Source organism: Mobula birostris, chromosome 10 (assembly GCF_030028105.1).
Source record: "Mobula birostris isolate sMobBir1 chromosome 10, sMobBir1.hap1, whole genome shotgun sequence".
Lineage (NCBI taxonomy): Eukaryota > Metazoa > Chordata > Chondrichthyes > Myliobatiformes > Myliobatidae > Mobula > Mobula birostris.
Window position 1 is genome coordinate 43,239,568 of NC_092379.1, and position 26,118 is coordinate 43,265,685.

General features: G+C 46.0%; 1 protein-coding gene across 1 annotated transcript in view; it reads right to left on the minus strand.

Moving 5' to 3' along the window:
* Nucleotides 1-634: 634 nt before the first annotated feature.
* Nucleotides 635-26,118, minus strand: part of LOC140203637 (serine/threonine-protein phosphatase 2A 65 kDa regulatory subunit A beta isoform-like) — an 87,777-nt gene continuing 62,293 nt past the window's right edge. Inside the window, exons 13-17 of the mRNA XM_072269684.1 lie at nt 22,625-22,685; nt 20,686-20,840; nt 8,623-8,765; nt 5,635-5,726; nt 635-969 (exon numbers count right to left, since the gene is read on the minus strand). Of these exons, the coding sequence (XP_072125785.1) occupies nt 635-969; nt 5,635-5,726; nt 8,623-8,765; nt 20,686-20,840; nt 22,625-22,685 (786 nt within the window). The remainder of the gene's footprint in view (nt 970-5,634; nt 5,727-8,622; nt 8,766-20,685; nt 20,841-22,624; nt 22,686-26,118) is intronic.

The following is a 26,118-nucleotide window of genomic DNA, read 5'->3' on the forward strand; positions in this document are numbered from 1 at the left end:
AAATTGCTCCAGTGTTTTTAAAACATAGGGGAGAGTTTGTTGAACATTCGCCATATAAACTAGCGTGTCATCCGCGTAAACTGATATTGAATGCAATGTTGTACCTATTGTAATAGGGGAGATCTGAGGAGAGTTTGTGCAAGCGGTTCAATAGATATATTAAAAATTAAAGGAGACAAAGGGTCCCCTTGTCGTGTGCCCCGTCCTATGTCAAATAATTCTGAGAAACCTCCTCCCACACATACCTGGGCTGAAGGATTAGCATACCGTGTTTGAATCATATTGATAAATTTATCGCCGAACTTAAATTCTTTTAGAACTCTCAAAAGGTATGGCCATTCAAGGCGATCGAACACTTTTTCAGCATCTAGAAATAGCAGGCCACAGGCAGCCGGGATTTTATGTGTTGCACTCAGTACGTGTAAGAGCCAGCGAATATTATCAGATGCGAGACACCCCCTGATAAAGCCCATTTGATTTGGGCTGATTATTTTCCCAACTACTGTCTCAAGTCTACTGGCTAAGACTTTGGAAAATATCTTGAGGTCGGCATTTATCAAGGAGATTGGACGGTAATTGGCACACTCCAAGGGGTCCTTACCGGGCTTAGGTATAACTGTGATCAGGGCTGTGTTTAATGCCGTTCCATCTCCTCCCGAGGGGCGTGTGGACTTTGCCCAGGGTCTTCTTCCATATCTCCCAGCACCGATGATTTCAGAACTCCTTTTGCTTCCTCTGCCGAGTTAAACGACATCTTCATGCCCTTGATAGTCACTTTCAAGATCGCTGGGTATATGAGGAACGAGTCGATCCCCTTCTGTCGAAGCTTAGCGCGGATCTCCTTGTATCCCTGCCGTTCCTGCATCGTGCCGGGGCTGTAGTCGGCAAAGAACTGTAGCTGGGTGCCATCAGGGAGAGTAGGTTTGGCTTTCCTCGCACCCTCCAGGATAGCCTGCCGGTCGGTGTACCCTAGAAGCCTAAAAACCATGGTCCGCGGTCTTGAGGAGTTGTTGGAAAAGATCCTATGTGCTCTATCGATCTCCAGTGGAGTGCTGTGGGAATTCTTGAGCGCTGGAATCCAATCAGGCAGCATCTTCTGGAGGTAACCTCTTGGATTGTCGCCCTCAGCGCCTGTCGGTAAGTCGACCGGCCGCACGTTGTTTCTCCTGGATCTGTCCTCCAAGTCGTTTAACTTCTTCCATATCTTAGACACCTCCGCAAAACTTCCTCTATTTTATTGAAGACCGTTAAATGTTTTAGCGTGAATGTCCGCTTGCTCCTTTAACGACCGGAGAATGTTGCCATTCTCTGCCATACGCTTCTGTATGGGGTCGTGAGCCTTTTCCAGCAACTCCCTTAGCACGTGGGCTACCATTTCTTGCAGCGACTCCATCTCCCTTACCATTGTTTGTTTAATTAGCATAACTATTTCTTCGGATGAATCGCTAGCTTGTTGTCGCCTGCTGGTATCTTGTTTCCTGGTTGAATTTGTATCTTTTTTTGAAGCCATGTCTTTAGTTAGATCTTTCTCCAACTCAGCCTTGTATTAAGACCGTCTATGAGCCCTGAAGAACTTGAAAAAGGAGGGTTGTATGTCAGCGCTCAGTGTCGTGCCGCCATCTTGCCTTGTGCCTCACCGGAAGTCAATGTTTTTAATTATTGGGTGCAGTGTTGGCCCTCCAGTGGGTATATTTTATATTGTGGGCTTAGCTTTTTAGGCCTTGTTTAGGCTGTTTGGGGAATACGTCTGTAGTCTTTCAATCCATATCCTCTCTGCTCTTTTTAAAATAATAAGAGGAATAGATAGAGTGGATAGCCAGTGCCTCTTTCCCAGGGCGCCACTGCTCAATACAAGAGGACATGGCTTTAAGGTAAGGGGTGGGAAGTTCAAGGGGGATATTAGAGGAAGGTTCTTTACTCAGAGAGTGGTTGGTGCGTGGAATGCACTGCCTGAGTCAGTGGTGGAGGCAGATACACTAGTGAAGTTTAAGAGACTACTAGACAGGTATATGGAGGAATCTAAGGTGGGGGCTTATATGGGAGGCAGGGTTTGAGGGTCAGCATAACATTGTGGGCCGAAGGGCCTGTACTGTGCTGTACTATTCTATGTTCTATGAACTTCTTTACTCAGAAAGTGGTAGCTGTGTGGAACGAGCTTCCAGCAGAAGTGTTTGAGTCAGGTTCAATGTTGTCGTTATTGGACAGCTATATGGACAGGAAAGGAATGGAGGGTTATGGGCTGAGTGCAGGTCGGTGGGAATAGGATTGGGGAAGAGTTCGGCATGGACTAGAAGGACCCAGATGGCCTGTTTCCGTGCTGTGATTGTTATATGGTTATGGAAGGCATCAATGTATTCTGCTATCCTGTATGACTCACTGCTGCAGTCCGACACGATGGGCCTGCCGGGTGGTATTTCTCCAGGAACAGTCCATGAGTCTGGGTTCCTGTGTATTTTGGGGAGGATATAGAACTTTCTTGCTCGTGGCTGTATCCCTGTCAGGTACTCCACCTGCTTCTTCCTGAGGTATCTAGTCCTTCCTAGTTCTCGCAGAATGGTCCTAATTTCTGTGTGTTTGCCAGTATTTGGGTTCCTTTAGTTTAGTGTAGTGTTCGGTGTTGTTTAATTGTCTGTGTGCCTCAAATAGATATTGCTGTTTGTCCATGATAACTATGCTGCTCCCTTTATCTGCTGGTTTGATAACAATATCCATATTTTCCTTCAGCTCTTTCAGGGCTGTTCTCTCCTTCCTAGTTAAATCGGGCTTATCCTGTACTTCTCTCTCCCTCTCCATTATCTCATCCAGTGCGAGGGCGAGGGTGAGGGTGAGGGTTAGGGTATGCGGGCAGTGGGCAAAATATCCCTCTAGTGTTTGTGGATCTCATACTGGAGATGCAGTATCACTTCACCCTGCCACTTTGAAAACGAAACACATGACATGCTTTTTACGTGTTTCTGCTCCGCAAAAGTCGCAAGGAGGTAAATCCTGCACCTCTCTGGTGTGCAACACGAAGCAGCGTTTACCTTAATCCACTTTATTAGGGAAAGCAGTCAAAACAACAAATTAGGAGAAAGACGTCCACCGGTAACAGGTTAAACGTGCCTAACACAATCTCTAAAATCATTCAAAAAACTAACAGACATTAAATTACGTGATTTGCAATATTGAAATGGCATCCCAAATGTGACTAGACCACTGGAATGATACAATATTGTGTAATTCTGGTCGGGAAGAGAAGCTTAGCTATTGAAAAATCTACTTTAACTAATACGTACAGAAGCAATGGCTGCCGAACCAAACCATCAGGTAATCACAGCATCCACTGGCACTGCTGTTCAAGTCACTGGAATAATGAGGTCGGCATTGAAAGTCATTTCAATAACTGTCTAACGGGCACTCTTTCTTTTAATGTTAAAAACGATTAAAAGGGAAATTAAGGTAGGTCAAAACTTATAGCATATCATTCAGCAACCTGGGGACAATGCAGTGCAGACACATGAGGCCCCACCTTTGGACCCATCAATGTGGAACCCACCCCTTCAACAGCCCCATCAAATGCGAAACCCTCTCCTACATCAGGGTCAGGACCCATTAATGTGGACCACTTCCCCAAGCCAAGGCCCATCCAATGTGGGCCCCTCACTGGGCCCCTCCTCTGCCACCCCATCCGAGAACAGTTTCAGATTGGACAACATCTTCAGTTTTAATTCGAGCATTTGCCACTGGATGCTGGGAATACAAGCGAAGGTGTTTTGGGAAAGGAGGAGGAGGCATGCTGGATACAAGTGACTGTCGACAGAGCAGCAAAGCTAATAACCTCACATCCTTGTTAACAGTTAAACCCATCGGATACACAATGCCACTGGGTACACTACAGTCAATGAAAATAAATAGGGGGAGTAGACAGCTTGATATCTCAAGCTAAATTGAGACAGCAGAAAGACTGCAGAACTAGAATCTACAAGGCAGCTAAAATCCAGTGACACTACGTATGAGACGTTTACATTTCCAGGGGTAATTCTTTAAAGAGTGTTGTGTATGTGGCCTGGCTACACAACAATGCTATTAATAAAAATGCTGGAGACAGGAGCGAAGTTTCATGGTTCTTTACTAGTAGAAAATGATGCAGAACACACACATACGTATCAATGTGCGCCTAATAGCGCATGCAACGATGTGTTACTACAACATAAAGTAGTCCCCATATTATACAGTAGGCTGACCCGGCTGATGCTGTAGTGGCGTCACCCCGAGTTTGAATCCAGCCGGCTCCCATGCACGCTTTCCATCCATGCTGGGTTACGAGCTGGTGATCTCTTTGGAAACTCACCCGGCAGAAGGCAATGGCAAACCACTGCTGTAACTTGCCTCGTACGCGGTTCCCCACTCCGTCAGAGAGGCGTGGAGGGAAATCGTCCGGCAACTGGAGAAACTCCGGATGTGACGTAACTTTCCTTTTCCCTATACGGTACAAAGAGAGAGTGAAGAAGGTTTTCAAAGATGTCAGCGGCAGATCTCGTTGCAAGTCTGGAGGGCCGTTTCTTCACTCCTTTCTACGATAAGGCAAGCACTAGATAAGAAGGAAAACATGCAGATTAGATATTAAAAGGAGACAAAATGGGAACGTTTCTGAAGATAATCAGAACACGCATCTATCTGTAAGCTATGATGACAACTTGTGGGAATTCTAGCGATGGAGTATGTCATTTCTAAAATATTGCAAGTGAATTCATACAATTGCCAACTCTTAATTCCTGTTGCTTCAAGACCTATTCGGGGAGATGGGACTCGTCAGCTCATCTAGGAGAAGGAAAATTCTGATCTCAAACCTCTGCTGCCTTGCGGCTGTACCCACTCACAGGGAAGGCTTCGGGAGTAAACCCGGAGCTGGAGTCGCTAAGGCAGTCCTACGCTGAATGACAACTCCTGTGATGCTCCTGGTACCAAACTCAATCTGCCGTTCCTTTGGGTGCATGCAGACGGGGAGCTTGCTACATGGGGCAACAGCTTGCTCTCCATATCGTACTGCTACCTCCCTGAAATGAGTTTTTGCAGGGTGGGATGTCTGGCACTAGATTTTAACACCCGTTCCTAAACCCTAAAAATCACCTAATATAAACACAGAACTCTTTACTGAGGATTGTACTCAAAACTCTGGATTGGTTCTTAAAATATTCAGCTTACAGAAACAGGGAGGCAAGTAAGAGACAGAACTGAGAACTTCATGCTTGGCTCTATAACAAGGTTTATAATTCTGAACAATTAGTAAATCCCTTTAACTGGAAACAGTTCCAAATATCACAGCATTGTTCCAGCAGCTCGAATAACCCTCTTGCTGGTTCAGAGTTTTGAATCCATAATTTGTGTTTTATCCCCTTTAATGAACGTGCTGAGGACTGCATGTTTTTCCCCGACCCTCACTCGTTACACGTGCAGATTACAAAACACACATCTTTATCTTAAGGAGCCTTTTCTACCATCAGTGCCCCCACAGCAGGAACCCAGCAGACACCCATCTTGTCTTGTGCTCATCTTCAGAGACCCAGTGACAGACGCTGGGACAATGCAGGCCACAACTGCTCGAAGGGAGAATGCTTATGCTCGTACCGAGCTGGGTCCAAAGCCACAGCTTACCAGTCATGGCTTCCTGCGCAAAGTACTTTACGTCCATATCTTGGTCCTGACCCAATTTCTCCAATATTGGTTTGAACTCGTTCTGTAAAGTGCTGTGATTTAAAAGCAAGTTTTAGTACCTGTGACCTTCAAAACAAGACAGCAGCACATTCACTTAAATCTAAAGCGATACTGGATATTACCCAGATTAAAATCTCCTCTTTCTGCCTCTCACGCAGGCTCCCACTACAACAACTGATCGTTTACTGGCCAGATACGGGTTAGAGCTCAACTAGCAGAGTACAGTCACAAACTGCAGCTGAGCTCATTTGGGTTAGTGGATGCAAAAGGAGAATAATTCGGATGCCGCATTTTTATGCCGTTGAAGAGAGGGGGCACTGAATGCATAAACTTCCTTTTAATGCAATCCGTCTGTTATTGCTTTCCACACAAATTCCAATCAAATCACAAACGCACAATTTCACAAAAATCGTTCACCGGACGGGTTGGCGGAGATACGTTGCTACCAAAGGAGGTGCAGGGTGCTCCTTCCCTCCGCAGACCTGCAGCTCACCCTTGGGCAAGGTGCAACACCTGCTTAAGACCCCCCACCTGATCAGGGTCACGCAATGCCGTGGGAGCAGATGGTGGACAGTCATGTGTGCAGCCGGTGCAGATCACAAGTCCTGGTTGTGCGACCACTGATGCCGGGCAGACAATCTCTGAAGAGCACTGATAATGGCTGGGGGGTGGGGGGGGGGGGGGTCACCTCATCTTGTAAAAACACACACGGCCCAGAAGGCGTCAATGGCACAAACCAGTTCTGCAGGATAATTTGCCAAGAACAACCGTGGCCATGGAGAGACCACGATCGCCCACGTCACATGCTGATGAAGATGGTGGTGGCGTGAACTGAAATCTCACTGTGCGGTTTTCACTTCTAACCAGGATTTATCCATCAGTGGTTGAAGGAGAGAGGGAAAATGTATTAAAGAAGATTGGAGGAGCAAACTTTTCATGCAGGAGTTGGTAGCTGAGCTGCCAAAGGAGGTGGTGGTGGTGCAGGCCGGAACAAAAACCTGGACAGTCACTTGATAAACCTCTGGTTAGGTCACATTTGGAGTACTGAATTCAGCTCTGGTCTCCCCTCTAAAGGGCGTGGAAACTTTGAAGAAGGTACAGAAGATGTTCACAGGACGTTGCCTGTGATAAACCTCTGGTTAGGTCACATTTGGAGTACTGAATTCAGCTCTGGCCAGCTCTTTAAAGGGTGTGGAGACTTTGGAGAAGGTATAGAAGATGTTTACAGGACGTTGCCTGTGATAAATCTCTGCTTACGTCACATTTGGAGTACTGAATTCAGCTCTGGCCTCCCCTTTAAAGGGTGTGGATACTTTGGAGAAGGTACAAAAGATGTTTACAGGACGTTGCCTGTGATAAATCTCTGGTTAGGTCACATTTGGAGTACTGAATTCAGCTCTGGCCTCCCCTTTAAAGGATCTGAAAAAGGTACAGAAGACATGCTGGCTGGTACTGCAGATGTTACCGGAGAGGTTGCTTTCTCCAGGGTGATGGAGTCTGAGGGAGGGACGAGTTGACAGAAGTTTACAAAATTCTGAGGCAAAGGCAAACGGCTCACAGTTGAGATGTAAAAGCCAGAAGAGAACAGCTCAAAGATGTGCTGAGGATTTGAGTACCTGGAACACACCGACGGGTCTGGTGGAAGTGGATGCAGGTATGAAACAAGAACAAGTGTTTACGATCCAATGAAGGGTCACGGTCTGAAACAGCGACTGGTTATTCATTTCCATGGACGCTGCCTGATCTGCTGAGTTCCTCCAGCGTTTTGTGTGAGCATTGAAGTATTTAAGACACTGTTAGACAGGCAAATGAACGTGCGGAGAATGGAGGATATCGGCCACGTGCGGGCAAAAGGACACGGTTCAATTAGGCGCTGCTTTATTTATAAAGTCTGCAGGTGTTGGAAACCCAGAGCAACACACGCAAAATGCTGGAGGACCTCAGCAGGTCAGGTAGCACCTATGGAAATGAATAAACAGGTGACGTTTCGGGCCCAGACCCTTTGTCCGGACTGAAAAGGAAGAATTAGTTTGGTACAACATTGTGGGCCAACGGGCCTGTTCTACAGGTTCAGTGAGCAAGACAGAGGGATGTGGAGTTAGTGTGGCTGAGTGGGTTTACAATAGCAAGGAGTGATTGTCAGTATAGATGCAATGGACAAGAGGTCATGCTTCTATACAGTACAACTGACTATATCCAGAACCCAAAGGAATATTGCGCATTGCTTGGGAAAGCTGTAGTAAAATGAGGCCCTTGGAATACAAAGGCAGTGGAGAGACCTTAAACAGGTAATTTGGAGGGTAGAAACGGGCTACTAAATGTTCTTGGCGAGGATGTCCTTTCTTTAAAAAAAAGGGGAGAAGGCAGGCGAGTGGGGTTGAGGGGAATGATAAATCAGCCATGATAGAATGGCCGTGCAGTATCGATGGGCCGAACGGCCTGGTTCTGCTCCTGTGTCTTATGGCCTTAACCTCTGGATAGAGAAGAAGATCGTTTAAGGGTACCAAAGGATCAAGGTCAAGCAGGAAAGTGAGGCAAACACCACAGGGGAGAGGGAGGCCCGAGGGTTAAGTTTATGCCTCTCCCCCACGCAGTACATGGAATGAGCTGCCAGAGGAACTGGTTGAGGCAGGCACATTAACAACTTCAATAAGCACAGGTACGCGGGCAGGAAAGGTTTAGAGCAAGGGTGCACAACTATTTTGGTGTCATGGATCATTACGCTAGGGGTCCATGAACCCCAGGTTGAGAACCTGGGACGATGGGACCGGCAGAGACGGTGGTCTTGGCCGGATTGGACCTGTGGGTACAAAAGACGGTGCGACTCCATCACTAAATGCCACCACAGTGGCGTCTCAATTTCCATTCCAAACTGGAGGTGAAACATTCTCCACAGGCCGGGTTATAAGCCCCAACTCAAATACTTACCTGGCATCTAAAACCGGTCCTATTTTCTGCAATGATTTAGCCACGTTGAAGCGAATGTTTGCCACCTGATCGCCTGCCATCTGGAGAACCGTCGGCAGCATGTGCTTTGCTGTGATTTCTTGGCCACAGGCTTCAGACAACACCTAAAAAAAAACAGCAGAAAATGCAAACGTTCATTCACAGCCCCGAACTTCACGAAGCAAGACTGAAGAAAAGATCATCGATCTGATTTGTGCGACGCTCAGAATGTATTTTGCCCCATGATAAAAAGGCATAGTCCACACTGGCACCAATGATCACCCGCAAGGAGAGAGATGAGGTCCTGCAACGGAGATTTACAGATCAATAGACAAGTTGTAAAGAAAAAGTGCTGGTATATTGTAATCGCTGGACTACCCCTTCTGCCATGTACGAGCGAGTTTAGAAACAGGAAGGCAGGACGGCTGAAATGTACAAAGTGTGGGTGCAGAGCAGACAGCATCACTGGGATCTCTTCCATGACAAGGTGACCCGAGCCAAGAGGGAACCAGGATTATAAGACGCAAGAGCGGAATTCGGCTATCGAGTCAAATATGATGGCAGAATATAGCATTAGTGGTCAGACTCCTGGCACTGTGGAGGATCAGAGGAATCTTGTGGTCAGAGTCCATAGGACACTCAAAGTTGCTATGCGGTTGACTCTGCGGTTAAGGAGGCATACGGTGCATTGGCCTTCATCAATCGTGGGATTGAGTTTAAGACCCGAGAGGTAATGTTACAGCTATATTGGACCCTGGTCAGACCCCACTTGGAGTACTGTGCTCAATTCTAGTTGCCTCACTACAGGAATGACGTGGAAGCCATAGAAAGGGTGCAGAGGAGATTTACAAGGATGTTGCCTGGATTGTGGAGCATGCTTTATAAGAATAGGTTGAGTGAACTCGGCCTTTTCTCCTTGCAGCGTACGAGGATGAGAGGTGACCTGATAGAGGTGAACAAGATAATGAGAGGCATTGATTGTGTGGATAGTCAGAGGCTTTTTCCCAGGGCTGAAATGGCTAGAACGAGAGGGCATAGTTTTAAGGTGCTTGGGAGTGGGTACAGAGGAGATGTCAGTGGTTAATGAGGTGGAGGATAAATGCGTGGCTGAGGGATTGGAGCAGGGGGCAGGGATTCAGATTTCTAGATCATTGGGACCTCTCTTGGGGCAGTTGTGCCCTGTACAAAAAGGACGGGTTGCACTTCAATCTGAGGGGGACCAATATCCTGGTAGGGAGGTTTGCTAAGGCTGCTAGGGAGAGTTTAAACTAGAATGGTTGGGGGCTGGGAACCGAACTGAAGAGACGAGGGAAGAGGGGGTTGGCTCACAAATAGAGAAAGCTTGTAGACAGTGCGAGAGGGAGGATAGGCAGGTGATAGAGAAAGGATGCTCTCAGACCGAATGTTTGAGATACGTCTATTTTAATGCAAGGAGTGTTGTGAACAAAGCGGATGAGCTTAGAGCGTGGATCAGTACTTGGAGACATGATGTGGTGGCCATTAGAGACTAGGATGGCTCAGGGACAGGAATGGTTACTTCAACTGCTGGGTTTTAGATGTTTCAACAAGGACAGGGAGGGAGGCAAAAGAGGTGGGGGCGTGGCACTGTTGATCAGAGATAGTGTCACAGCTGCAGGAAAGGTGGACGCCATGGAGGGATTGTCTACGGAGTCTCTGTGGGTGGAGGTTAGGAACAGAAAGGGGTCAATAACTTTACTGGGTGTTTTTCATAGGCCGCCCAATAGTAACAGGGATATCGAGGAGCAGATAGGGAAACAGATCCTGGAAAGGTGTAATAATAACAGAGTTGTCATGATGGGAGGCTTTAATTTCCCAAATATCGATTGGTGGATCCCAAGAGCAAGGGGTTTAAGATGGGGTGGAATTTGTTAGGTGTGTTCAGGAAGGTTTCTTGACACAATATGTAGATAAGCCTATAAGAGAAGACGCTGTACTTGATCTGGTATTGGGAAATGAACCTGGTCAGGTGTCAGGTCTCTCAGTGGGAGAGCATTTTGGAGATAGTGATCATAATTCTATCTCCTTTACCACAGCACAAGGCTAATAGGAAGGAGCTTAAGAAGGAAATTAGGAGAGCCAGAAGAGGCCATGAGAAGGCCTTGGCAGGCAGGGTTAAGGAAAACCCCAAGGCATTCTACAAGTATGTGAAGAGCAAGAGGATAAGACGTGAAAGAACAGGACCTATCAAGTGTGACAGTGGGAAAGTATGTATGGAACCGGAGGAAATAGCAGAGGTACTTAATGAATACTTCCGTATTCACTATAGAAAAGGATCTTAGTGATTGTTGTGATGACTTGCAGCAGATTGAAAAGCTTGTGCATGTAGATATTAAGAAAGAGGATGTGCTGGAGCTTTTGGAAAGCATCAAGTTGGATAAATCGCTAGGACTGGATGAGATGTACCCCAGGCTACCGTGGGAGGCAAGGGAGGAGATTGTTGAGCCTCTGGTGATGATCTTTGAATCATCAATGGGGATGGGAGAGGTTCTAGAGGATTGGAGGGTTGCCGATATTGTTCCTTTATTCAAGAAAGGGAGTAGAGATAGCCCTGGAAGTTATAGGCCAAAGAGTCCTACCTCAGTAAGTTGATGGAGAAGATCCTGAGAGGCAGGATTTATGAACATTTGGAGAGGTATAACATGATTAGGAATAGTCAGTATGGCTTTGTCAAGGGCAGGTTGTGCTTTACAAGCCTGATTTAATTTTTTGAGGATGTGACTAAACACAATGATGAAGGAAGAGCAGTAGACGTAGTGTATATGGATTTCAGCAAGGCATTTAATAAGGTACCCCATGCAAGGCTTATTCAGAAAGTAAGGAGGCATGGAATCCAAGGGGACATTGTTTTGTGGATCAGAACTGGCTTGCCACAGAAGGCAAAGAGTGCTTGTAGGCAGGTCATATTCTGCATGGAGGTCGGCCTCAGTTATCTGTTCTGGGACCCTTACCCTTCGTGATTTTTATAAATGACCTGGATGAGGAAGTGGAAGTGGAGGGATGGCTTAGTAAGTTTGCTGAGACACAAAGGTTGGAGGTGTTGTGGGTAGTGTAGAGGGCTGTCAGAGGTTAGAGCGGGACATTGATAGGATGCAAAACTGGGCTGAGAAGTGGCAGACGGAATTCAACCCAGATAAGTGTGAAGTGGTTCATTTTGGTAGGTCAAATATGATGGCAGAATATAGTATTAATGGTAAAACTCTTGGCAGTGTGGAGGATTAGAGGGATCTTGGGGTCCGAGTCCATAGGACGCTCAAAGCTGCTGCGCAGGTTGACTCTGTGGTTAAGAAGGCATACAGTGTATTGGCCTTCATCAATCATGGAACTGAATTTAGAAGCCGAGAGGTAATGTTGCAGCTATATAGGACCCTGGTCAGACCCCACGTATAGTACTGTGGTCGCCTCACTACAAGAAGAATGTGGAAGCCATAGACAGGGTGCAGAGGAGATTTACAAGGATGTTGCCTGGATTGGGGAGCATGACTTATGAGAATGGGTTGAGTGAACTCGGCCTTTTCTCCTTGGAACGATGGAGGATGAGAGGTTACCTGATACAGGTGTGTAAGATGATGAGAGGCATTGATCATGTGGATAGTCAGAGCCTTTTTCCCAGGTCTGAAATGGTTGCCACAAGAGGACACAGGTTTAAGGTGCTGGGGAGTAGGTACAGAGGAAATGTCAGGGGTAAGTTTTTTACTCAGAGAGTGGTGAGTGTGTGGAATGGGCTACCGGCATCGGTGGTGGAGCCAGATATGATAGAGTCTTTTAAGAGACTTTTGGATAGGTACATGGAGCTTAGCAAAATAGGTGGCTACAGGTAAGCCGAGTAATTTCTAAGGTAGGGACATGTTCGGCACAACCTTGCGGGCTGAAGGGCCTGTATTGTGCTGTGGTTTTCTATGTTTCAATGCAAGTTTTTTTTATGCAGAGAGTGGTGAGTGTGTGGGATGGACTGCCAGAGGCGGCGGTGGAGGCGGAAACGATCGGGTCTTTGAAGAGACACCTGAATGGATACATGGAGCTTAGAAAAATAGAGGGCTATAGGTAAGCGGAGTAATTTCTAAGGTAAGGACATGTTCGGCACAGCTTTGTGGGCCGAAGGGCCTGTATTGTGCTGTAGGTTTTCTTTGTTTCTATGAGTCTCCTCTGCCATTCCATCATGGCTGATTTATTTTTCCTCCCAACCCCATTCTTCTGCCTCCTCCCATATCTTTTCACGCCCTTAACAAATCAAGAATCTATCAACCTCCAGTTTAGATATACTCAATGACTTGGCCTCCAAAGCCGCCTGTGACAATGAATTCCACCGATTCAGTACCCTCTGGCTAAAGAAATTCCTCCTCACTTCTGCTGTAAAGGGACGTCCTTCTATTCTGAGGCTGTGCCCTCTGGCCCCAGACTCTTGCGCTATTGGAAACCGCCTCTGTGCGTCCCTTTTATCCATACCTTTGCTCGAGCACTTTGGGAGGGTTTAAGCTGGTGAGGCAGCAGGGCTGGGACACAGGATACTAGTGTAGCAGGTGTTAACTCAGAATTCTATGTCAAACTCACTGAACAGGCAGGTCCGGTAAGCAGAGAAGGCAGAAATAAGTGGGAAAGCACGAGAGGGCTGGGAGGTTTAACCACATGTTTCTGAACATAGAAATTCACAGCACATTACAAGCCCTTCGGCCCACAATGTTGTGCCGACCAGGTAACCTACTCTAGAAACTGCTTAGAATTTCCCTAGCGCAGCAGTCCCCAACCACCGTGCTGCGGACCAGTACCAAGCCACAAAGCATGTGCTACCGGGCCGCGAGGAAACGACATGATTTGGCGATAGGAGTCGCTGCACCTTTCCTCATTCCCTCTCACCCACTGTTCAGCTTGAACACACGCGAGGTCATTACTCGCACATCATCCATGTCAGCATGGGAATAAGATCAGCTCGTCGAGCTTGCAAATGACGGTGGGCTGAAAAGTATGTTTGACATAACATCTCTGGCGACATTCTGGATCAAAGTCAAGGCTAAATATCCTGAGATAGCCATGAAAGCACTGAAAACGGTGCTTCCATTTCCAACATATCTCTGCAATGAATGCAACGAAAACTAAATTGCGGAAAAGACTGGACATAAGGAACCCCCTTCGAGTATCGCTGACTCCCATCAGCCCGTGATAGGACCGTCTTGTTGCAGGGAAACAAGCCCAGGGCTCCCACTGAATCAGCGATATTGGTGTGTTGCAATGATTTTATATGCTCATGCGGGGAAAATACGTGCTGTGTGTTTAATATCCAAATGTTACTTAAAATGTTATGATGCTATTGATTTATAAGTAACTTGTAGAACCATACAACAATTACAGCACGGAAACAGGCCATCTCGGCCCTTCTAGTCCGTGCCGAACTCCACTCTCACCTAGTCCCACCGACCTGCACTCAGCCCATAACCCTCCATTCCTTTCCTGTCCATATACCTATCCAGTTTTTCTTTAAATATTTTCTTTTTCTTCCTTCTTGTCATAGGAAGCATGGAGAAGATCTAGAGGGGACACAGGGGAGACTTGCCAGGAGGCTGCCTGCATTAGAGAGCGTGTCTTATGAGGAAAAGTTGAGTGAGTTGGGGCTTTTTCTGTTTGGAGTGAAGGAGGATGAGAAGTGTGGATAGAGTGGACAGCCAGAGACTTTTTCCCAAGGCAGAAATGGCCAATACCAGACGCATAATTTTGAGATGATTGGAGGAAGGTACACAGGTAAGAATTTTGTTTCACACACACAGAGTGGGTGGGTGTGTGGAATGCCCCGCCAGGCGTGATGGTAGAGGCAGATGCATTAGGGGCATTTGACAAATTCTTAGATAGGCACACAGATGATAGAAAAATGGAGGGCTATGTAGGAGGGAATAGTTAGATTGATCTCAGAGTAGGTTAAAAGATCAGCACAGCACTTTAACACAGTGCTTTAACGTTCTATGTTCCAGGTACAATTGCTCTGCCTAGTTTGCCAACTAACCAATTCACCATCATTAGCACTAACGCTGCAAGACAAAGCTCACATTTTTATGTCATCTTCTAAACTTCTAGCCACATCCAAATCATTTACAGGAGAGTTCCAGCACAGATTCCTGTGGTACGCCACGGGGTAATCACAAAAGCTGATCAGCAAATCAACTTTGAACCCAATTTGTGAAGTTACTTCGGATCCCTCGGTCTCTTGCTCATTTGGGGATTTTGTCAAAATATTTACCGAAGTCCCTGTAGACAACACCAACTGCATGAGTACACCCGTAACTCCAAGAAACTCAAACTGGCCGACAGAATCACCACTTGCACGCTGACCATTTCTGATGAAGCTCTGCCCAAGTGCAGCTGAATCCCGTCCCTCGAGACTTTTTACAACACCCTTTCTACCACTGATGTTAGATTCACAGCTCTGTAGTTACCAGTTGCTGCCTTCGTTGAAGAACGGCACCGTACTGCTGGGATCCAGTTACCTGGCACCTGTTCTGTGACAATTTAGGATTTTAAACAACCAGGATCCTTGAACACACACAAAATGCTGGAGGAACTCTGCAGGCCAGGCAGCATCGGTGGAAAAGAGTACAGTCGACATTTCCAGCCGAGACCCTTCGGCAGGAGTGGAGAAAAAAGATGAGTAGATTTAAAAGTTGTGGGGGGGGTGGAAGGTGAGTGGAGAAAGAAATACAAGGTGCTGGGTGAAACCAGGAGGGGGGAGGGATGAAGTAAAGAGCTGAGCAGATATCACAGAGTGAGAGAAGGTTTCACTGACTCCCGTCGAAGGGAAGCAGAGATCACGGAGGGGGAGCAATGAGAGAGGGTTTCACTGAACTCTCAAAGAGACCTTGGGAGCTCAGCCCTTCCTTCCCATAACAGCCAAGGATACATTTCATCAGGCCTTGGAAATATATCCATATCCAACCCCACTAAAGACTCCTAATAACTCGGTTTCTTGCCCTGCTCGAGTTTTCCAGCCACGTCCTTCTCTCACTCTGTTTCTCACGAAGTTTTCCTGGATCCCCCCTCCTTTGGGCCATTCCCTTTGAAATCGTTCGTGCTGATATCAGAGAAGTTGCGGTTCTGTACTGCTATAACCTGATAACTCGCACAACTGTGTTTTGCCTTTCTCCTTCGTATCCAGGACATCTTTGAGGAGCGATGCCTCAAAAAGGCGGCATCCATGGTGAAGGACCCCTGCCACCCAGGACATGCCCTCTTCTCACTGCTACCCTCAGGAAGGAGGCACAGAAGTCTGAAGGCACACACTCAGCGATTCCAGAACAGTCTCTTCCCCTCTGCCATTTCTGAATGGACACTGAACCCATGCTCTACTTCACTACTTTTTATTTCTGTTTCCGCACTATTATTTTATATATTTACTGTAATTCACAGTTTTCTCTATTATTATGTGTTGCACTGTGCTGCTGCCACAAAGACAGCAAATTTCACGACATTATGCCGGTGACGTTAAACCTGATTCTGATATCCTTGCTCCTGTACCTCATGCTGAATACTGGGAGAGCTGTCACATGTGACCACTCCTAGGGACTACCTGTACACTGTTACTTGAAGCTCTTTTTGCATATTCCTCCAAGGAATGTGTGGGCATCACAGGTTGAAGTGGTATTTAATTCCTTTGTGGTGGGCTGCAGTCCTTGAGGTGTGGGTGCACCCACAATGCAGTTAGGGTGGGTGATCCAGGATTCTGACCCAGTCAGTGTCAATGCCCTGGTTCAGATTTTTACTGCTATGCTGTAGGCATTTCATTTTAGCAGTTCTGTAAGAGCAATCTGTTCTGCTTTCAGCCTGTTTGGGTCTGAGCTCAGGAATGAGGTGTCACCCAATCAGGATGGTAGAATTGGGAGAAGGTGCTAGAGAATGCTGGGCAGAGAGGTCTTTGTTTGGCCGGAGCTGGGAGAAGACAGGAGGAAAGATGGTGGACGATGAGGGTGCTTTCTGCAGATGAATGGCTTCAAGGAGGAAGGACCAATAATCCCGTGGGAAAGCCTCTTTGTTCAAGATGGATTTCCAGTGACCTTCGGAAGGTGCTGTGTGCTTTCACACAGACCGAGGGAGGGTCCAGCGCGCGATTTACAGAGAAGTTCAAGATTTGAGCTCCACTGTGCAGTTGTGACTTTTTAAGTAGAATGGGCCCTTTTTGCTTTTTTTCTCTTTCTTTCCTTTAATAACTCTTTGCTTAAGTTAACATTCTTAAATATACTCCTGAATAATTCTATGCAGTGTACAATCTGTTATTTTCTGCTGACAGGCGATTGCCAGGGGCAGTAAATCACACAGCATTCACACAAACCGGGGTTTGGGTAGGTGAGACATCCCAACCTCACGGATTTTGCGGGACAAAGTCACATACACCTTAGATGTACGAAGCCTGAAATTTCTCCCCGCAGAGTCCAGTGGCTGTTTGCGAGGGGCTAAAAGGCTGCATTTCCAGAGACGCCCAGTGAAAAGATGGTTTCAGAAGTAATGGCAATATATTTCCAAGTCCGGTTGGTGTGCAGCTTGCAGGTAATATTCCAATGTTTTGCTGTTCTTGGCTGTTTACATCAAGTTCAAGTTTAATTGTTATTCATAAATACCCATGAATACATCCAAACGAAACAGTGTTCTTTCAGGGTCAAGGTACAAAACACAGTACCAACAGTCATACACAGCACGTGGCACATATAGCAGTAAAATATAGTCACACAACAAATATAGTCCAAGTCCCTGAGTCCATGAATGTTGCAGCAGTCTGTAGTCGAACACATACATCCTGCCTTCTGCCAAGCAAACACTTTGGGGGAGAGGGACAGCACCAATGTTAGCTTAAACGCTGCGCTACACCACCTCCAGTGCCAGCTCTTGATGCCTCTCTCCTGGGTGGCTGCAAACAGGCTTGAGGCCACATCCGCTCACCCTGCAGGGGTGTCAGTCACCGCTGCTGCCAGCCCCTGTAGTCCGCAATAAATCAGAAGACCAGACTTGCAGCATTACACATTAACAATGCTCAACAGGGTTTTGCAATCACAAGAAAAGAGACTAAGACAATTGCTCGCTGCCAGTCTGCACGCCAACCACATTGCTGACTCTCTGACACAGGGAGCAGAACGATCTGCCCCAAGTCCAGCTTCTTCAGTTTCTACGCCGTTGGGGTAGGCCGCAGCACTCTTTAAGTGCTTAACTTCCAGCAGGGTCTTGAGATTGTAAAGAAATAAACAAAAGATAGTAACACGTTTGGCTGGCCCTGTAGAACCCGCCGCGCCCCAGCACACCGCCATCTTACCGGAAGTTCACCAGTAGAGGCTTGTGGATTAGTAAGGTGTGTCCCAGAATGTCCTCCTCCTCGATATTTCAGCAATAAATCAGTATTACGGTGCCACGCCCACCACACCATTCACTGAGTGAATTGTTCAGCCATTCAACCCTCTCTATGACAGTAACAATATCACCCTCCTGTGAGCTCATTTGCTTTACTAGTAATGTTGCTTACACCTAAATAAATATAATCTTGCATTTCTTATCAGACTGAGGTTTGCTCTCCTTACTGGGCTTGCTTTGTTTCCCTTTGATATTTAACTCCACTGCCACCTCAACTGTAAATGTGGCCTGTGGCCCATCCCTATGAGTTTGAATCCCAGCGAGCACTCCCGCAGGCTGTTAGCCCTGTTTTGGTCCAGCCCGCGCAGGCATATCTTTCTGAGGTGTTCCTGCTGATCCAGAGGTCTAAATTTCAAAGTACATTGCTACCAAAGTATGAACTCCATATACAAGCAGGAGATTCGTCTTCTTGCAGGCAGCCATAAAACAAAGAAACACAAGAGAATCCATGGAAAAAGAAAGAATCCTACACAGCAAAGACCGTCAGACACGCAATGTGCCCAAAAAGAACAAATCGGGCAAACAAGAATAAAAAAATAGTAAACCAGTAAGAAACAGAACATGAACCGCAGGGTCGCCGAAATTAGGCCCACAGGCAGGGAGCCAGTTCAGATCAGTAGATGGCTGCAGGCCACAGCAAGGGAGTCAGTTCTGTGCTGAGAGAAGTGAAACCAGTCCAGGGGCCCAATGGTTGCAGTCCACAGCCAAGGAGCCAGTTCAGCATTTTATCTGAGCCAGGGTGTCAATGGTCGCAGGGCACAGCCAGCAAGTCAATTCAGTGCGGAGACAAGTGCTGACAGTGACAGTCGGTTCACTGCTGAGGTGTGTAAAGCCTCACAGAGAAGTTAGTCTTTCCCCCTGCGACTCTTTAAACTTTTTAACCTGGCTCGTTGTTGAAATCGACTGAACACCACTTCATTTTCCCCTCTCAGGCCACTCTCATCCAACCTGAAGTCCACTCCCAGCAATGGCCGCGGCCGCTGCACCTGCATTCTTGAGAGTCCAGCTTGCCAAATCCTTGAGGATACCGCAAAAACGCCAGGTCGTGCAGACCTCTCGACACCCTCCAGAACCTATCAAGCTCCACTTTAAATACACCCAATTACTTGGCCTCCCATCGCCGCCTGTGGCGATGAATTCTGTAGACTCACCACGCTTCGGCTAAAGAAATTCTTCATCTCCGTTCTAAAGGGATATCCCTCTGTTCCAAAGGCTGTGCCCTCCAGTCCGAGACTCACCCACTTTAGAAACATCCATTTTATCTGGGCATTTCAACTGAATCTCTCCATCACCTTGTCCAAACTCCAGCAAAGCCCAGGCCCATCAAATAAATCCAGGGAAAGAAGTTAATTCCGCAACTGGAATGACTGTGGGGGCCTTTAAGTACACTTGTAAATTGAAACTAGTTGCGTCAAAAAACTTACAATTCCCTCAGCCAGATAATGTATAATGTCCATTTCAAGGTACTCAGATCTCTAAGCAAAAGACAGAGCCATAGTCCACTACAGCACGGAAACAGAGCCTTGTGAAATAAAACTTGAAAGCTGTAAGCCATCTGGTGGGTCAACAGGTCATTAAATCAGTTGTCCTTCAGCTAACACCATCAGTCCATTTCCACAGGGACGGTTAGGAACTCTGCTCCATGAAATCATAAAAAGTCTCACCCTCAACTCAATTTTTACTCCAGACACCTTGAAGATTAAACACAAAACACCACTACACCTCAGCAAATAACGCAAGCACAGAAGCTCGTATCAAGCAGATGTCAATATTGGAAGGAGCAGCTTTGGCAAAGTGTTAATTGATTTTTTGCAGAATCTAAACATTCACAAAGAATATATTAAAAGAACATTTCAAACAAATCCATATTATTTTTGTTAAATTCTTTATTCTTTAGTGTGTGTTCTAACTGTACGTTTTATTCATGAAATATTTTAGCAGCTTGTGAAGTGTAATGGAAGTATTGTCAAAGTTATACTCACGTTATGCAGAACAGAGTGGTCATTCTGCAATGGTAGTCGGAGTCACTAGCCATGGGCAAATACATTGTCAAAGCTATACTCACGTTAATGCAGAAGAGGGTGGTCATTCTGTGAAGGTAGTTGGGGTCACTGGCCTTGGGCAAGTACATTGTCAAAGCTATCCTCACGTTAATGCAGAACAGGGTGGTCATTCTGTGATGGTAGTTGGGGTCACTGGCCATGGGCAAGTACATTGTCAAAGCTATACTCACGTTAATGCAGAACAGGGTGGTCATTCTGTGATGGTAGTTGGGGTCACTGGCCATGGGCAAGTACATTTTCAAAGCTATACTCACGTTAATGCAGAACAGGGTGGTCATTCTGTGATGGTAGTTGGGGTCACTGGCCATTGCAAGTACATTGTCAAAGCTATACTCACGTTAATGCAGAACAGGTTGGTCATTCTGTGAAGGTAGTTGGGGTCACTGGCCATGGGCAAGTACATTGTCAAAGCTATACTCACGTTAATGCAGAACAGGGTGGTCATTCTGTGATGGTAGTTAGGGTCACTGGCCATGGGCAAGTACATTGTCAAAGCTATATTCACGTTAATGCAGAACAGGGTGGTCATTCTGTGAAGGTAGTTGGGGTCACTGGCCATGGGCAAGTACATTGTCAAAGCTATACTCACGTTAATGCAGAAGAGGGTGGTCATTCTGTGATGGTAGTTGGGGTCACTGGCCATGGCAAGTACTTTCGGCACAATGGTGGATTCTGCCCAGTCTTTGCCAAACTTCTCCACCAACTTGGTCAAGTTGTTGGTCGCGGCCTCGCGAATGGCGTACACTGCAAGACAGCATTGACAGGTCAAGAAATGATCTGATCGCTGTTACTACTTGATTTTCAAATATGTACCTTGCTGATAAAATACAAAGTTCCGAAATGAAATGCTCGTACCACCTTCTTCAAAGTGTCAACCTGTTCCATACCAAGTTACACACAGTGGAGGAAATTATGCACTTGGAAAGTAGCATTTTAATATACTTATTTATCATTGATTATTTATTGAGATACAGCGTGGAACAGGCCCTTCTTGCCCTGCGAGCCACCCCCGATTAACCCTAGCCTAATTACAGGACAATTTACAATGTCCAGTTAACCTACCAACCAGTAGGTCTCTGGGAGGAAACAGGAGCACCCGGAGGAAACCCACGCAGTCAAGCTGAGAACGTATAAACTCCTCACAGGTGGCAGTGGGAATCGAACCCAATTGCAAAGTGTTGCGCTAACCAGACACCACTGTGTTGCCCCATTAGATACTTAAAAAATACTTCGAATAGATTACCATTATTTATTACTTAGTAGTCTGATTGGTCATTGTAAACTGTCCTGTGATGAGGCGAGGGTTAAATCGGCCGGTTGCTGGGCAGTGCGTCTTGTTGGGCCTGTTCCATGCTATTCTCGAATAATTAAATAAATAAATGTATCGGTCAAAGTCAAGTCTGTTTCTTGTTGCCATGTGTACAAGAGTACGACAAGATTGCTTGCAGCAGTAATAACTGGGGGGGAGGGGGGCGCCGGTGTTTGAACTATGATGGTATTGGACATTGGGCAGGAACCTGGGAGTAAAAACTGGGATGAACACACTCAGAAATACACAATTGAAATGTGGAAGTCATTTTGGGCTTCACTTGGATGAGGCTCTGCAGAGTTTTGTCCCACTGAGACAGGGAAAGAACAGAAGGGTGAAGGAGCCATGCTTGACAAGAGATGTGCAACAGCTAGTCTAGAAGCGTAGGATGCAAAGATCAGCCTGGGCTCCAGAGGGTTACAATGTGGCCAGGGAGGGAGTGAAGAATGGACTTCGGAGAACTAGGAGGGGCCACGAGAAGGACTTGGCGAGTTGGATTCAGAAGAACAAACTTGAAGAACAGGAGGATGGCCAGAGTGAGAGTCTGGGCCGGCCAGAGCTAAAAGAGGCAAAATGTTTGGAGTCAGTGGACTTTGGGGGAGATCCGCAATGAATACTTTTCTTTAGTAATCACCAGTGAGAGGGACCTTGATGCTTGCGAGAGCAGTGATATGCTGCAACATGTTGACATTGAGAAAGAGGATGTTCTGGAATTTTGAAAAGCCCTAGGATAGATAAGTCCCCGGGGCCAGATGTGATATACCCCAGGGTTACTACGAGAAGCAAGGGAAGAGATTGCTGCACCTTTAGTGACGATCTGGGCATCCTCACTGGCCAGTCCTCACCGGAGGAAGTACCAGATGATTGGAAGTTGGCAAATGTTATTTCCTTGTTCAGGAAAGAGAGTAGGGATGACCCTGGGAATCATAGACCAGTCAGTTTTACTTCACCAGTGGGCAAATTACAGGAGAAGATTCCTACAGACAGGATTTACAAGAAGCATAGTCTGATTCGGGAGAGTCAGCATGGCTTTGTGAGGGGCATGTCGTGTCTTGAGCCTGACCCAATCCTTTGAGGATGTGACAAAGCACGATGAAGGATTTTTGGTTAGGCACCTGGCAGGCTCACTCAGCATCATGGAAGCACCAGTAAGATGACATGGACAACTTTGAAGGGCTTTCGTTCAACAAAAGTAACGATTCATCAAGGCTATACTCACCGCGATCCACCAGCCACGTCATGCACAAGCAGTTCAACTTCTCATCAAAAAACTCCACTCCCTAAACAGGTTTTGACAGAAGAAAGAATGTTGATAAAATAACCCCTCGAATTTCTAGTAGAACATGCCAACTTGCCACATTTGCATTCTAGCCGTCTTCAACTTTCGCTACTTACCAGTACAGTTTGCTAACTCCTTTGAGCCAATGGTGAAGGGGTCACACAAGAAAGACTGGCAACATGCTCTAATAAACTGCACAAAACTAGATTGTGCCGTGGCAGAAGGCTACACAGAAGATACCCTATCTAAGGTACTTGCATCTAGTATTTTGACTATCCTTAATTAATTTCTTTGTGTCAATACCAGGACTATGATCCATGAAAAATAGGAAAAATCTTAAAAGTGTCCGATGGTTTAATGCAGACAGTAAGAACGTTACTAACCACTATCGGTGGCGTAGCAGTTGGCGTGACACTATTACAGCTTGGGAATTCTGATGTCACCTATAAGGAGCCAGTAAATTTTCCCTGCGGAACGTGCGGGTTTCCTCTCACAATCCAAAGACGCACCAGTTGGGAGGTTAATTCATCACTGTTACCTGTCCCTGTTTAGGCTAGGGTTGGATCAGAGATTGCTGGGCAGCACGGTTCAAAGGGCGGGAAGGGCCTTATTCCTCAGTGTACCTTTAAATAAATAACCCAGTGAATCCTATGCTACCACATCCACAGCAGGATGTTATTTCAACTTCACGATTTAAACGTAATTATGCATGTGCTGGATTATTTAGATTACAGATCCCACACTCCTGACCCGCACAGTATCTCTCTTCGACATGACAGTGCACCATTCTACATTCACGTCTCCCATGTGGTTAATACATTCCACTTTCTACATTCAGTCACTGAGAACAAGTTAGCCTTTGCATAATTCTCAGGTTACTTTGCTTCATATCCAGCACAGCTAATAATTCCCAGGGTAACCACGTGGCTGAGTCGTCCAACCACAAGCTCTGCCCGTGACTCTGACTCAGACCTTGACAACTCTTTACCATAGAAAGTACAGCACAGAAACAGGCCCTTTGGCCCTTCTTGGATGTGCCAAACCATTTTCTGCCTAGTCCCACTGACCTGCACAAGGACCATATCCCTCCATACACCTCCCATCCATGTATCTGTCCAATTTATTCTTAAATATTAAAAAAGAACCCATATTTACCACCTCGTCTGGCAGCTCATTCCATACTCTCACCACTGTCTGTGTGAAGAAGCCCCCACCAATGTTCCCTTTAAACATTACCCCCCCTCACCTTTAACCCATGTCCTCTGGTTTTTTTCTCCCCTTGCCTCAGTGGAAAAAGCCTGCTTGCATTCACTCTATCTATACCCATCATAATTTTATATACCTCTATCAAATCTCCCCTCGTTCTTCTACGCTCCAGGGAATAGTCCTAACCTATTCAACCTTTCTCTGTAACTGAGTTTCTCAAGTCCTGGCAACATCCTTGTAAACCTTCTCTGCACTCTTTCAACCTTATTTATATCCTTCCTGTAATTTGGTGACCAAAACTGAACACAATATTCCAGATTCGGCCGCACCAATGCCTTATACAACCTCATCATAACATTCCAGCTCTTAATAATTTGATTAATAAAGGCCAATGTACCAAAAGCTCTCTTTACGACCCTATCTACCTGTGACACTACTTTTAGGGAATTTTCTATCTGTATTCCCAGATCCCTCTGTTCCACTGCACTCCTCAGTGCCTTACTATTAACCCTGTATGTTCTACCTTGGTTTGTCCTTCCAACATGCAATACCTCACACTTGTCTGTATTAAACTCCATCTGCCATTTTTCAGCCCATTTTTCCAGCTGGTTCAAGTCCCTCTGCAGGCTCTGGAAACCTTCCTCACTGTCTACTACACCTCCAATCTTTGTGTCATCAGCAAATTTGCTGATCCAATTTACCACATTATCATCCAGATCATTGATATAGATGACAAATAACAATGGACCCAGCACTGATCCCTGTGGCACACCACTAGTCACAGGCCTCCACTCAGAGAAGTTATTCTCTACTACCACTCTTTGGCTTCTTCCATTGAGCCAATGTCTAATCCAATTTACCACCTCTCGATGTATACCTAGCAATTGAATTTTCCTAACTAACCTCCCATGCGGGACCTTGTCAAAGGCCTTACTGAAGAAAATCTACTTTGTGTTTGCACACCGAAACTGAGAGCGATTTGCTTCCTTAAAACCAAATACATACTAAATCCGGTATGATACAGGAGAGCTTAAGTAAGCTACAGAGAGTTATAAAATTAGTCAGCTCCATCGTGTGCTCCAGCCTCCATATTATCCAGGACATCTTCAAGGAGCGGTGCCTCAAAAAGACAGTGTCCATCATTAAGGGCCCCACCAGCCTCTTCTCATTGCTACTACCAGAAAGGAGGGACAATTTGTCTGAAGACACACACTCACTGATTCAGGAACAGCTTCCTCCCCTTTGCCATACGATTTTTGAGTGGACACCGAACCCATGAACACTACCTCACTACTCCTGCTAGTTACCGACACAGAGGAGGAATCTACAACAACCAGTTTACAACCAGCACGTCTTTGGGATGGAGGAGGAAATCGGAGCACCTGGCAGAAACAGAGATGAGGAGTGATTTCTTCAGCCAGAGGGTGGTGAATCTGTGGAATTTTTTTCCATGAACAACCGTGGAGGCCAAGATATTGGGTATAATTAAAATGGAGGCTGACAGGCTCTTCATTAATCAGGGTGTGAAAGGATATGTGGAGAAGGCAGGAGAATAGGGTTGAGAGGGATCACAAATCAGCCATGGTGGAATGTTGGAGCAGACTCAATGGGCTGAATGGACTAATTCTGCTCTCAAGGTCATTTGCTTCCAAACAATTGGTTTATTGATCATTACAGAATATCTCTCTGGTGCTTCCCTCTCCCTTCCCCTTTTCCCAATCAAAGATTCAAAGGTTCACTTATTTTTCTTCAAACATCTCTTTATTGCTTTTACAGAATGAAAAGTAAACACATTCGATCATCCATAGGTTTGAAAGTGCAACAAGGTTAAAGAAAAAGGGAAAAATAAAATACATCAGAAATAAAAGGAAAAACAACGCACAAAAAAAGCAAACACCCGGCCATTAAAAACAAGCTGTCAATTCAATTTGTTACTTTCATCATCCCAAATATTGTTCTCCAGAAACTTGTAGAAAATATCCCAAATTTCCCGACATTTGCCAAGTTTGTTTTTCTGTGATGTAGTTGATCTTTTCTAGAGCAAGATACAAAGTCACTCCTTTCAGCCATTGTGAAAGTCCACTGGTTGTGGGTTTCTTCCATGAATAGGCTATGCAACGTCTGGCTTTCAAAAAACAAATATTAAGCAGAGACCTTGCACTTTTGGAGGTTACAAAGTCCTTTGGATAAATGTTCAGAATACATAATTTAGGATCAAGGAGCACCTT